A 14,366-nucleotide genomic window follows, 5' to 3' on the forward strand; every position below is an offset into this window, starting at 1 on the left:
TGCTGTTGCCAAGGACAGCAGGAGACCAAGATGCAAAACTAACCTCCAGTCTCTCCTCTCAGCAGGTAGAGGCTGGGATCTGAGGCCGTGAACGCGCCCACGTGTGCCCGTGTGACAGCTCGTGGGCAGCTTCTCCACGGCCTGTCCTCCCTCGGCCGCCTCGCCCCTGACACAGAGTGGCACGCAGGTCTACTCGGAGCCGAGACCAGAGAGGAAATTGCAATGTGACGCAGAACAATGCTCCACAACTTTTTTTTTTTAAAGTCAAAGCAGCCACACTGTGGGGCTGGGACCGGGGTGGCTCAGTGGTTGAGCATTGACCTATGAACCAGGAGGTCAGGGTTCAATTCCCAGTCAGGGCACATGCCCAGGTTGCGGGCTCCATCCCCAGTGAGGGGCGTGCAGGAGGCAGCCTATCAGTGATTCTCTCATCATCGATGTTTTTCTCTCTCCTCCTCTCCCTTCCTCTCTAAAATCAATTTTTAAAAAATGTATTTTTTAAGAAGTGAGACTCAGCTCTGAGGAATGAAAGGCATAAAACACAAAACACTGAGACTTGCATACACCTCCATGTACCCAGCTTCCCTCTGACGACAGTCTCTGCACAAAATACGTGAAGGCCTCACATGACAGTGTCAACCGCGTGGCCAGGGCGAGCCCTGAGCGTGCCCTTCGTGAGATCGGCTGAGTGAAAATGAATGAACAAGCAGCGGAACACGAGCTGCACCAACCCCCGGTCTTGGGAAAATAGCAAAGATAAGAGAAAAGATTCATGGCGCCCAACAGTGGCCAACCACAACCAGAATGTGGCTGTGCCTGCTTGGTCCTTCAAGACAGACAGAGAGCAGTGAGCAGCCACAAGGGGCAGCATTCGCTGATGGGCGGTGGCCAGGTGGGGGCCCTGGACTGAGGCCTAAGCCAGCCCCTGGTCACCCAACAGCTGTCTATTTGACCTAAGGGAGCTCTATAACATTTTCTTTGCAGTAAAAATTTAAATTCATGTCCCACCCCCTCCCAAATCACTCTTTTTTTACTAATTACAGAAAATAAAATTTTTCACAATGCTAAAATACCAATGTTATGATTGGTTCTCAACAATCCAGGGATGTCCAACCACCATCATTAATACTGTCCCTTCTGGTCTCAACCTAATATTTATTTGCCACTTAAGGGGCGGGGGAGGGGGGTTGCTATTTATTTAACACTCCTCCATGTCTCTTAGCACATTAAAGAAAAAACACATATTAGTAAAGCATTAATAGTCAACCCCCAACCTGATCCCCAGCCCAGCCGGGCGGTTCCCGCCTCCACATGACTTCCTCCTTTCTTCTTCCTGTTGGGATTCCGAAGATGACTCTCGATAACTATTTTTTCCCCCAGAAGAACAGGATGAAAAGGGAAAGTGTGGAGGAGAGTGAGAAGCAGGGGCCAGAGGAAGGCAGGAAGGAAGGGAGAGGTGGGAAAGGAAGGAGGGAAGAAAGAGCTAGAAGGGCACCAGCACTGTGAACAGGAAAGCCAGTTACCCAGGAGAAAAGGAAGAAAGGGACTCAGTGACCGAATCCTTCCCGCTTCACTGTGAGTCAGGGGGACCGTCCTCACTCCACAGATGGGGGAGGGGAGAGGACGGGGAGGGGTGTGGCTGCCCCCGGCCTCCACAGCAGAGACCCTGCAGCCTGCCTTCCAGACCAGTCCCCAGGCTCCATGCCGCCACTGCCTGTATTTGATATTAGCACAGAACACGCAAGCCTGCGCCACCATCTGCGTAACATCACGGCCTCCTGTGGTCCCCGCGCCCCAGCTGGGCTGGGTCTACCAGCAGTCCCGGCGCCTGATCCCTCACCGGTGTCTGTGTGTGGGCCCAGTCAGCCCACGCGCTGCCAGTGGCCACAGCCCCTCCCACTGGTCAGTTTGCTCTGTCCAGGGACACACCTGACCTAACCTAAACCCCGAGGACCCTGCCCTGCAGCCACGGTTGAGAGGAAGCGGGGAGAGGTCACCACCAGCAAGATCCCCTAAGAGTCCCTCCCGCTGTCCATCCTCCTTCCCCCGGACACAGAGCGCTCTCCCTTCCCACACTGCTGGCCATGCGGCCAACGGCGCAGGGCAGCCACGGCCCAGGGCAGCCACGGCGCAGGGCAGCCACGGCGCAGGGCAGCCACGGCCCAGGGCAGCCACGGCGCAGGGCAGCCACGGCGCAGGGCAGCCACGGCGCAGGGCGCTCACCTCTGGGTTCCCCCAAGTTACTGCTGGGCTCACAGTTGGGCCTCCCCACACCTGCACTGGGAGCTGGTTTTCTCTCCTTCCTTCTGGTTCTCACTGGCACTGGGGGTGGAGGCAGGCCCCGGTGAGCAGAGGGGAAAGCGTCCAGACACGTGTGTCTACGTGAGGCACATGGGGAAGGGGTGACTTTTAACCTAATAAGCCCTTATATTTGTGCTTCTAGTCATTTCTCATTCCACCTGCTAGTCAGTGGTCCTTAGCAACAGAGAGACAGGACTCTGTGTGCCCCACTGTAGCGATGTCCCCTCCGGCCACACCCAGCAGAGCTCGCATCTCCCACACGTCAGCCCTGAGGATCCAGGACAGACCAGGAAGAGCAGGACTAGCACCCCGCAGCTCAGAAAATGGGAAATTAAGAACAAATCCACTGACCACAAAGATCAAATGGCCTTTCAGACACCAATGCAAACTAAGCCGGGCACTGACCGCGTCCCACCCCTGCACCCGGTCCCTCCAAAGGGAACCGTGGGGCCAGAAAAGGAGAACAAGGCACCCGGGAGCTGGTGGGCAGCAGCTCAGCTGGGATCCAGCCTGCGTCCTTGGCGCCTGCCGAGGCCCAAAGGCAGGAAGTCTGGAAGACCCGCAATGTGTCTCAGCCGCCCCAGCACCTCAGCCTCCCCAGCCCTCTCCTGCCACAGGGGAACGCACACCTAACGCACACGAGCTTCACTCAGTCCCTGGAAGCAGCCCTGCACGAGGTCAGCCATTCACAGCGCAGGGCTGGGAGCCCACGCTAGAAGGCGGGCAGGCTTTGTCTTCCTGCAGACGACCCCGAGCTAAAAGGACTCGATGGCCAAGGCCCTTGGTTTTCAGTTGTTTTCATCTCTCGGGACAGCTCAGCAGGGTCTGCCCGCTGACACTCACCTCAAGAAGATTAGGAGGTGCCCTGGCCGGTTTGGCTCAGTGGCTAGAGCGTCGGCCTGTGGACTGAAGGGTCCCGGGTTTTATTCCAGTCAAGGGCACGTACCTCAGTTGCAGGCTAGATCCCTGGCCCCAGTTGGGGCGTGTGCCCAACCGATGTGTCTCTCTCACATGGATGTTTCTCTCTCTGTCTCTCCCAATCCCTTCCACTAGCTTTAAAAATCAATGGAAAAATATGCTCAGGTGAGGACTAACAAACAACAACAAAAAGACTAGCAGGCAGCTGAGAGGGTGGAGGCAGGCCCCGATGTGCAGAGGGGAAAGCGTTCAGACGCATGTCTATGTGAGGCACATGGGGAAGGGGGGACTTTTAGCCTCATAAGCCCTTATTCTTGTGCTTCTAGTCATACCCGATCGTCTGACCCACAACGGGGCTGGTGGTATTGCTATTTTTACTTATCGCTGAGGATGCAGAAGCTTAGAGGAGTTGGGGACCTTGTCCCAAGTCACACCGGGGAACACCTGGTGGACCAGGACATGGATTCGGGTTTCCAACCAGCAGGTCAAGAGTTCTTTCCATGACACCCGTGCCTACAAGCAAAGGCTGCCTGCAACTCAACCTGCGGAAGGTTCTCACGGCCAGAGGGTGTCAGACCCCAGGTCGTTTTCCAGGGACAATGGGTTTGCTCTGAGGGTGCTCTCCCGGTTCATTCACCTGGGGTGCCCTGGCCATTTAAAGATGCCGTGTTTAGTGTAGCAGCCGTGTTTAGTGTAGCAGCCACGTAGAAAGGCCAATACTTACAAGTAAATTATATCTTAACAAAAACATCTTACAGCCGAACAGAGCTTGAAATAATGCAGGAGACTCAGAGAAAGGTAAGACAGGTGTATAGCTCCAGAATGCTGCAGGGAACGATGCCCAAGAATCTTTTTCTTTCTCTTTAGCTTCTTAGCTATGTGAGCTCTTAAAAGCCACTCACGTGAAACAGAAACACGCCAAAGGTGCAGCTAAGGGGGTGAGCAGGCATTAACTCTTAAATGCAAGTGGTGCTTGTGCTTTGCACTAAAGCATAACCATGAGGGCAGGTCCCTTTATTCTACCTTGAAAAAGTCATCGGGACAAAAAGCATCTTCAACCTGGTTCCGTAGCAAAGAGCACAACACGCAGTGCTCACGCGGAGCATCTCCGGCTTCCGATGCTCTCTGTTCCATCAACACACGCCCACAAACTACGAAAATAATCACTGCCAGCACCACACGAGGTGCTTACATAAAATCCCTCTAAAAAGCCGAAGAATATTTCATCGGGCGTAGCCCAGGGGAAAGGCTGCTGACCGTGTGGAAAACGGCTCAGGCTCGTGGCTTTTCTTCCACAGCATCCAGCCCAATGCGACTGTGCGCTGCGCTCCCAGGGAATTTCACAAAAAGCCTAAAATCATTTCCAGCCCCCAGATGACTCCTCTCTCCTGTCCAACGCATTCTACAGAGTCAGTATTGGACATGTCCCCTGGATTTCCTGCTATGTTCATATTTTAAGCGGACAGAGAGATTTCCGAGATCAATTGAAAGAGCTGTGCCTCCTTGGAAGGAGGAAAGAAACGGTGACGGCCCCCCAGAGTAACCAGTAGCCAAAGAAACTCTCTCCTCCTTAGGTATTCACAGAGCTGATGGGTCACTGCTAGAAACCCTTCTGGAAAGAAAGGCTCACCTTCTCGGCTGCATCCCAGCCTTCAGACATTGCAGAGTGAATCAACTTTCCAGACACAGGAAAGAACACCATGCAGGCACGCCCCCCAGGGTCCGCACGCACCCTCGTTCACTTACCCGCTGGGCACCAGCAGGGAGAGTGCAGACACCTGCTCCCTCGGGGAGAAACGGTTACCTCTCCAGGCGGCTGCTGGGAAGTGAGTAAGACACGCGTTCTCCACCCGTCCTCGCTCACTCTCATCCCCAGGCAATGAAAAAAAAAACCCAAATGTGCTTCCAAGTCACAGTCACAAGGATGTCCTAGCGCCACCACGCTCTTCCTCCCAGGCAGCGCCAGGGCTGTGGGAGGTGTGCCCCCGCCTCCGGGTCCCCTCCTAATGCCGGGAGGGGAGGGCCCCAGGTGAGGGCACAGGTGGAGGGGACAGAGGCCAGGGCCACATCTCGGCAGCCAGCTCGGAGAGCAGAGAACAGCGTTTCTGAGGGGACTGCTGCACACGCCCCAAGTTTTCAGAAACGAACCAGAAACTCCCTCAACCCCCTCGCCGCAAAAGAAATTGTTTATTCCTTTCAGACTCCAAACAGTAGTGCGAGATAATTGCTAACAACACTGGGAGAAAACCACCTCCCCCACACAGGAGAGGCTGACAGGGAGCACAAAGAGCCGTGACAGTAATGGGTGCCCTCGGAGAGAGAGCAGGCGATCAATTAAGAACCATTTGCCGACATTGTGGGGCTGTCAAAAGCCCGCTCCCAGCTGTACCCATCCGGCCAGGCTGCCTGTGATTTTCAAGGGAAATGCTTCCTTATTCTCGAGTCTAGATTTCTGTGAGCAAAATACCCTAAACAGCCCGGGTCCAAGCAGGGCCTAATCTGAAAAGAAGGTCATGCCCCCTGAGTAGGTCTGAAGGGCCAGAGCGGGAAGCCGGGGACACAGAAGCAGGTCTTCCTGCGGGGTGACCACCTCCTGTGGGCATCCTGAGACCATCACGAGGCAGCGCCGGGGCGACCCAGAAACACCCACGCCCGGCACACACCGGCACGCAGGATAAAACTCCCAAATCACCATTTGGGAAACAGAAAAGGACTGCTTTCAGATATAACCTGACATTATAGCATGCTAATAATAATAATATCAGAGAATTCAATTCCATTCAAAATGGTCTTTTTCCTATTATCCATCATACTTGCTACTTAGGGTGACCACTCACTCTTTTTTCCTAAGGAACCAAGAGCATGAAGAACTGGAAACGGCCTTACCATGGTAATTTGCATGTTTATTTTATTGAATCTTTAAATAAAATCTGGAGAGAATTTAATATTTTTCTTAAGAATTTTAATGTATAACTTGCACCGATTAAAACAGAGAGGAGGTCATTGTCCCTACAGTGTTATGTGATTTCCCCGGGCTGCCCCATTGGGCGGGCCCACAGGCACACTGACCTTAAAGCAGCGGTTCTCAACCTTCTGGCCCTTTAGATACAGTTCCTCTTGTTGTGACCCAACCATAAAATTATTTTCGTTGCTACTTCATAACTGTAATGTTGCTACTGTTATAAATCGTAATGTAAATATCTGGTATGCAGGATGGTCTTAGGCGACCCCTATGAAAGGGTCGTTCGACCGCCAAAGGGGTCTCGACCCACAGGTTGAGAACCGCTGCCTTAAAGAGACAGACCAGCTTCTGAGTGTTTCAGTAGTATTTGCTTTTTATAAAATATTTAAGACAAAGCAATCAAAACACATCTGTTTGATGCTCTAGTGTCTATTATCTCAAAACAGAAAAGAAAGTAAATAACTCACCAGAGATAGAACAGAGTAGTAAGACTAAAAATGCTGATGATTTCAGCTTAGCAAGAGAGACTGCGTCCTGGGGGCATGACCAGACCAGGGAAAGTGGCTGGTATTTGCTTTGTATGAGGAATTTGGAAGAGAAGGGGGTTTGGAGGTGGACAGGGAAATGGGGGATGCGTACAGGTGAAGAGAAAGGGACTGGTTGGTCAGAGGAGAGGCTGCCCGCCTTCTTACAGTGACTGTCACCAGTCACCAGAGTGTGCCACATGGCCACTCACCCAGGGGCGGGCTCCTGGTAGTGCTAGTCTAAACCCAGCTGGGTTGTGGTCCTACTAGAAGTTTTATTTAAATAGCGGCCATTGCTTCTATTCCCGCCATTCTTATTTTGCATTTAAGACAAAAGCAAGGAATGTAATGCAGGTATAATTTCAAATTCAGTTAAAACTAGACTGTGCATTAAAAGTGACCGTGTCAATCAGACCATTTCTGAAAGGACAGCTAAGAACAGTTAAAAATGTAGGAAAAGCGTGGACTATAACAAGTGTGGGTGCAGAGATCCTGGATGCTGGGACTTTGCTGGTGGGAATGGAAAGTGGTGTGGCACTGGGGGAAACTGTGGGGCTAATCCTGAAAAGGCTGGAGATGGAATTACCATATGACCTGCAATTCCACTCCTAGAAGCATACCCAGAAGAACTGAGTACACAAATTCAAACAGATACTTGTATGCCAATGTTGATCAAAGCATTACTCACAATAGCCAAATGGTGGAAACAACCCGGATGTCCACCAACAGGTGAATGGATAAACAAATGCGGTATAGTCATACAGTGGAATATTGTTCAGCCATAAAAAGGAGGGAAGTTCTGACACTACAACATGGATGAACCTTGAAAGCATTATGCTAAGGGAAATAAGCCCGAAACAAAAGGACAAATATCGTATGATTACTCAAAAACGAGGCACCTAGAATCGGCAAATGGGACAGAAAGGATACAGAGGTTCCCAGGGGCTGGGGGGCTGGGTTGAATGCAGAAGCATTGTCTAATGGGTAAAAAAGTTTGTTTGTCATGATGAACAAGTTATGGAAATGGTAACACTTGCACAATATTGTGAATTTACTAACACCGCTGTAGTGAACACTTTACAAATTGTTAAGATGGCAAATTTTACTGTGGAGAGAGGCTACAGCGTTTGGACTGGTTCAAGCCTCAGACTAATGAGAGGGCATGGTCCTCCAATGGCAAAGCCACGTGCAGGTCCCAGCTTGGAGGGCAGAGCCCTCCCAGCACAATTATAGCCAAAGTCTATGGTTGTAAGCTTGACCTTATGGTCCGAGCCTGTGGTCCCAGGTGGCTGAGTGATGTAGGCTGTGGGAGGTGCAGCAAGTGCTATCAAAACAAAGCTTGATAGAGTTCTCAGGTGCATGTAATTACGTAGATTTGAAACTCTCGAGAACATTGTAAACATCTTGACCACGCCCTTGCTTTGCCTCGTGGGATCTGACTATAAAATAAAGACTCAGCTTGCAGGCTGTGTCCCTGTCTCTCCATCCGAGAACAGTGTCCCACCTGGCCCCAGCTATATTCTCTTGTCTGTTTTATTTAATCCTTTACCGCCCACTCTCAGGTTCACCGCTGACCATGCTGGACGCGGTTCATTGTACGTCACATATTTTACCACAACAAAATGACAACATTCAAAATATATAATTGATCTTTGCCACCCCTCTACCCCCCGCCAAAAAAAAGGTAGGAAAGAAAAGAATAGTAATTTAACATGACTTTCAGAACACCCAAGCTTATGTTTCCTGTCAAAACTGCCCTCATGTGGCGATGGCCATGTTGGGGCTCTGTGGGACCCTCCCAGAAGCTTGAAGGTAGGTCTGGCTGCAGGCAATGCTTCCCGTCAGTACTTCATTTCAAATAAATATGGGAACTATTTTCTTTAAGGATAATGTTTGTAACAACTGCTGGACCTAAGGGTGGGGTAACTCCATCTTCTTTTCCCACCTCGGGGTCCTTGTGTGAGATTTGGGACAGCGTCTTACCCTGAACGTCTGTTCCATCTTCTCCCTGTGGGAAGCCTGGTCCAGTGTGCCATCCGTCTGACTCCTCTTCAGGCCGGTGGTGATGTCCGGGACATTGCTGAAATCTGTCGGAAAGTGACCAACACATCTGTGAGTTTGGCCACCCGCACGGAGTAGCCATGACTGGCCTAAAGGCTCAGATAGAGAACGAAGGAAAGAAAAATAACTGACAACCTAGAAGGCAGACTACAGCGCTCCTTATGACACTGAAGTTACAATTCACACATAGCTGGTCTGAAACAGCGCTAACTGAAGAAGCAACATTTGTCTGTTTTGGTCAAAGGAGATCAATGACCAACCCAAACTATGGCTTAAACACCTTGTCGCTCTCATCATTTGTGTGCAAACTGTGCTTCACTGAACTCTGATCCTGCGTAATTTATTTGGACCAAAAATCAAAAGCAGTGACCACTGTTGGCACTTGCCTATTTTTGGCTGAGGGCAAATCACCAGGGATGTTTTGGAACACCAAGGATGCAATATCATAGATTCTTATTACAACCCACAACTTGCTCATTTGCAAGTATAATTCTTCTTTTTCTGGCATCAACACAATTTCATCCTAAGTTGAAAGTTCCAAGAGGAAGAGGCAACTTTGTTAACTTCCAGGGGAAGGATTAAGACATAGTATAAAAGGTTAAGTAGAGAGCATGTGGTTTTCCAACCTACAACTCTACCGTTACATACATGCCACCTCAACAGTTCTTCCCAGTGGTTCTCAAAATGACACATTCAAGAAAGACGGAAAGGCATGCCTCTATCAAAATATAACACAGATTTCCATTCTAACTCTTGTACTTGGGAGACTGTCCCCTCAAGTAGGTGACGCCAGGTGGTTTTGGATCCCAGTCAGCCACAACAGGAAGTGATCAATCTCATGCCTGTCTGAGTTGATCGAGGCTGAAAAGCCAGGGACAGACATTGGCAAACTCTTCAGCCCGGTGAGGGCAGGGACAATGGCCTGTGGGAGAACTTTAGAAGCTGTGGGAGCCCAAGGAGGTTGATGGAACTCAGGGATAGAGAGATGGTCCACACACGCAGAGCACATGACCAAGTGGCAGAATTGAATCTGCACTGCTGCTACCTGCGCCTTGTAAGCAAAAAGCTCCAGCATTTCCAATACCAGGTACAGGAAGCAGGCCGCACATGGGTGCACTGACTTGTGGGGATTTCTACAGCACCTGCCATACATCATAGAGGTGGCCATACAAAGACTACAGAGACCTGAAGGTCTCACTGATGCCTCGGGCATAAGGAGCTGGGAGCCTGCACAAACTAGATGATGCTGGGGAAATAACATGGTGATGTAGAAAGCAGGTGCCCTGTGAATTCTGAGTCTTTGGAACCTAAGTGCTGAAAACCCCTTTTTACCTCTGACAAAGGCAGGATGTTTACCAGGTAATAGACATCTGATGCCCTTCCTGTCAAAACCCGGCCCACCCAGGAAGAAGGGCTTCACTGGGAAGCACTGGGGCTCCCCCGTGGGCCTCTCTGAGGCTCAGCTTGACAGGATGCATCGTGGGAACCACCTCCCCGTGAGGCTGGAGGCTCTGGGACCCGAGAGGAGGCGGCAGCGCTAGGTGGTTCCACCACCCACTGCCACGGAGGCTGAGGGCATCTGGGCATAACCGGTCTCCGTGGTGACTGACTCCTTTTCCAACCCGCCAGCAATGCACCGAGGCCAAGCTCAGGAGAAGCTGAGCCTGAGGTGCCCGGGGCTGTGGATCCGTTCCCGGAGCCTCCGAGTTCACCGGGACTTCTACCCCTGAGGAGGAGTGTGTCCTCAGCACTCTTTCCGGGGGAGAAATGAGAACACAGTAAGTTCTGGGAGAACAGCAAGTGTCTTTAAGAAATGGGGGAGCCGGTAACCGTTGATGCTCATGTGGCAAGCTGCTTTAGACAGGCACGACCTCCTGTCCTGTGTGCAGCCTCCACTCCACTCCCCCCACAGCCCAGGCGCCAGCTGGGCCGGCGGGGAAATAGCCTCCCTCCCAGCCAAACACCGGCTTCCCCTGGGGGAGCCTCTGGAGCGCGGGTTCCCCGGGACATGGGTTAGGGTGCTTGACCCGCAGGTCACAATAAGCACGTGCTTCCCACCCGCCCCAAGGTCACGCTCCACCACAGACACCCAGGGAGGCGTGAGCCAGCCTGATTGTAAATAATGAAAAAACTGTAAAATCACGTCAAGGCATCTATTTCTATCCAGAAAATACGCCCTTTTGTCTCTCTCATCTTATTCCTGGGGAAGTGAATGATTTGGGGTCCAGCAAGAGCTTCTGCTCAGCAGCTCGGCGCCTCCATTTGGACCAACTCGTTCAATCACTTATTCCCTCCGCAGAGGGTACTGAGCACCCCACCCCGACCCCCCACCAGGTGAAACCAGGTGCTGACATCTTTCTCCTTTAACCAAAAACCACATTTTGGAGAGTGACAACACGCCAGGCGGCTGCCCGGGAAGGTGGCTGTCTCCCGCACTCCTACTCACCCTGCAGCGCCCCGGGAAACAGGAGGCTTCGGGTATGAGACGCCTCACAATGCAGCGCCTTCCTGCTCTTTGCCACTACAGCGCCCGCCCACTCGTGTCCCTCGCGGCCAGGCAGCCTGCAACCCCAGTTCCTTTACAATTGAAGGGCAAAACCTGTGTTCAAGTAACATCCTGGGTTTCAACTTAAAAATAGAAACACCGGGAAATGCTGCAGCTAAGGTTGCCTCGCCCACGCCGCGCATAATGTGAATTCAAAGTTTACATCTCCATCTCTTCCAAAGCCAGCCTCACCCCGTGAGCACACGGGAGTGGGGGCTCTGCCCCTCCCCCCTCCCACCACACCCCATGGCATGGGCACGGGAGCACCAGCTGGAGGGGCCACTGGGATGTGCACGAGGGGGGAGTCTTTGGGACAGGGTGGCACTGGACGGAGGGCCTGGGAGAGGGCTTGAGCACGTGGTGGTGCCTGCTGGCCTCCTGCCTGCTGCTCACTCCTGGGCTCTCACTCCCCTCCGCAGGCAGCGCCAATGTTTGCTTCCTCCTGCTGATGCCACCCTTCGATCCCAGTCTCTTTGGCTGCCTCCTCCTACACACCAGGTAGCCAGGGAGAAGCAAGCTCTTCCCAGGCCCCAGACGCCACCCAAATGGCTGCTGGGAGACACCAGGCGGCTTGGTGGCAAGGAGGGAGCCAACCTGTGGAGCACCGGCAGCTGGTCCCAGAAAAGAAGGTTGGGAACCCCTACTAATGTCCCAGAATGGCTCCTGCGGACGCACAGACAGCAACGATAAGAGGAACTGAGCTAAAATCTCAAGAAGACCCAAAACAAGAAGCCGAAAGAACATCTGTTTTCCCCTCTGCGGTCCAATAAGACTCTGTGGGGAATGAATGATGGTGGTCAGAGCGTCAGGGAAACTCTGCGTCAGCTTGGGACTGAGGATTCCTTTGAAGTAAAAAGAGGGCAGTGAGGATGGAGATGATGTTTAAGCGATGCTGTTCGTGCTTCAGAGCATGCACGCAGCACACTAATTCCCAGTGGGATCCAAAGCCCCCTCTTTGATAATAAATGCTTTATTGTCCTGAAGTACAATTCATCTTAATATAATCCACCTCCATGCACACCTTCACTAAAAGCAATAATAGCAACACAAAAAGAAAAATGAATGACGAATAATTTCAACAATTGTGATTTTGGTAAATCGAAGTCGCCAGTGTAAGGATTCAGCATTTTGTAGGTGCAAAATGATGATTTTTTCCGTTCTCCAAGCTTCGCCCACTATTATACAATCCTCACAGGGCAGTTTATCATGGCCCCAAGAGCACATTGAGCAATGAGTTCATTTGCACAGAAGAGCTTAAAATGGCCCGACTTTTAAATTAAAATTTGCAAACTTTGTATAACAATGATTAGTTTTAATTAACTCAGATTGCCCTGAATTTTTCTCATGCTTTTACTTAAAAAAACGCAGTGGTCTGTGAGGTCTTTCATTAATCACACTTGCTGTGCTTTGTCATCCAGGCAAATATTACTCTTCACCAGTCAGCGAGACAAAATGAAAATACAACCAATTAAAGAAAATAATAGAAACAGATGGACTATTCGGCAAGAGGAAAAAAAAAAACTGAGTTGACTACATGCGAAAGCTAGTCAATTCCAAAACTATACCATTCACAAAGAGACCACCCTAATTATTAGGTGCTACTGACATAAACGTTAACCTACATTTCTGAAGATAACTGGGATCAACATTTCTTTATTGTTACATTACTCTTGTGTCAAAGAAATTCAAGGCGGCAGCTTGAATGTCATTGTCAAAGCTTGCAGAGAACTAAATTCCATCATAGCATAAATACCATGCCAGGAAAATGTAAATTTCATAAACCTCCCATGTCCACTGAACCTGCGGTCACAGCCAATCGGTAATGTTCTTGACAAGGCAATATCTCTGATGATAAATAGAGAGAAGTAAATACCATAGTAAATGTTTCTTAATAGCAGGCTGCCACGATTTGATTCAATTATCTTGCGCTAAACACCCTCAGAGTCTGCAAGGATACGCAGAGGCCCAGGAACATGGCAGGCAATTTCAGGGTCGGAACATGCTGCAGGCCGCCTCCATGGTAACTACCACCTTGGGGAGGAAGCGGCCTTCTCAGAAGCGGGGAGCAGGGAGATGGCTGAGCCCCGATTCTCCTTGTCTGGCCGGGCTATGCCTGTGACAGAGGCACGCGCTTAGCCCACAGAAAGAGGGCGTCATCGGGGTCTCTGATGAAACCTACAAGGTCAATGGTAAAAGGGATCTACAGCCAGAGTTTCGATTCTGCCAGAGCTGATTCCCGCCACAGCTGGGAGGACCACCCAGACGCCACACTTAACCAGGGGCACGTGACAGACACCACTGTATTTCAGACACGTAGAGAACGTTAATAAGTCAAGTTTAAGTTCCACACCCTTACAAACTTCTTGGAGTTGGAGTTCTATTCAAGCCTAGAAAAAACCCTAAAAAAAAGTACACAAGATGTCTATGCTGTAGGAGAAAGAAAACTTGGGTGACACCCCCTTTCAGGAAGTGCCATCGTCCTGTGGGATTTTAAAAGGTCAAATAGAATATTCAGCCATGAGGAGGAATGAGGTACTGGCTCATGCTACCACACTGATGAACCCAGAAAACATTAAGCTAAATGAAAGAAGCCATCCCGGCCGGTGGAGCTCAGTGGCTGAGTGTCAACCCACGAACCAGAAGGTCACTGGTTCGGTTCCGGGTCAGGGCACATGCCTGGGTTGCAAACTGGATCCCCAGTAGGCAGCCGATCAATGATTCTCTCATCATGGATGTTTCTCTCTCCCTCCACTCTCCCTTCCTCTCTGAAATCAATAATATATATATTAGATATATAATATATATACTTAAAAGAAAAAAAGAAGCCAGACACAAAAGACTATATGGTGTGGTTCCATATCCACATATGAAATATCCAGATTAGGCGGATCCACAGGAACAGACAGGAGAGTAGTGGTTGTCAGAGCCCCGGGGGCTGGGGGGATTCGGGGTGACCGCTGATGAGTACCGAGTTTCTTTTTGAGGTGATGAAATGTTCTGGAATTAGAGAGCGGTGATGGTTTCGCACCTTTGTGAATATACTAAAACCCATTGA

The 14,366-nt window shown here is 50.7% G+C and overlaps 1 protein-coding gene across 1 annotated transcript in view; it reads right to left on the bottom strand.

Moving 5' to 3' along the window:
• Positions 1-14,366, bottom strand: part of TIAM2 (TIAM Rac1 associated GEF 2) — a 184,314-nt gene that overhangs the window by 24,149 nt on the left and 145,799 nt on the right. The window contains 1 exon segment of the mRNA XM_070417418.1: positions 8,689-8,792. Within this exon segment, the coding sequence (XP_070273519.1) occupies positions 8,689-8,792 (104 nt within the window).

Source organism: Myotis yumanensis, unplaced genomic scaffold (assembly GCF_028538775.1).
Source record: "Myotis yumanensis isolate MYYU_CA2020_CCGP unplaced genomic scaffold, mMyoYum1.0.hap1 SCAF_6, whole genome shotgun sequence".
Lineage (NCBI taxonomy): Eukaryota > Metazoa > Chordata > Mammalia > Chiroptera > Vespertilionidae > Myotis > Myotis yumanensis.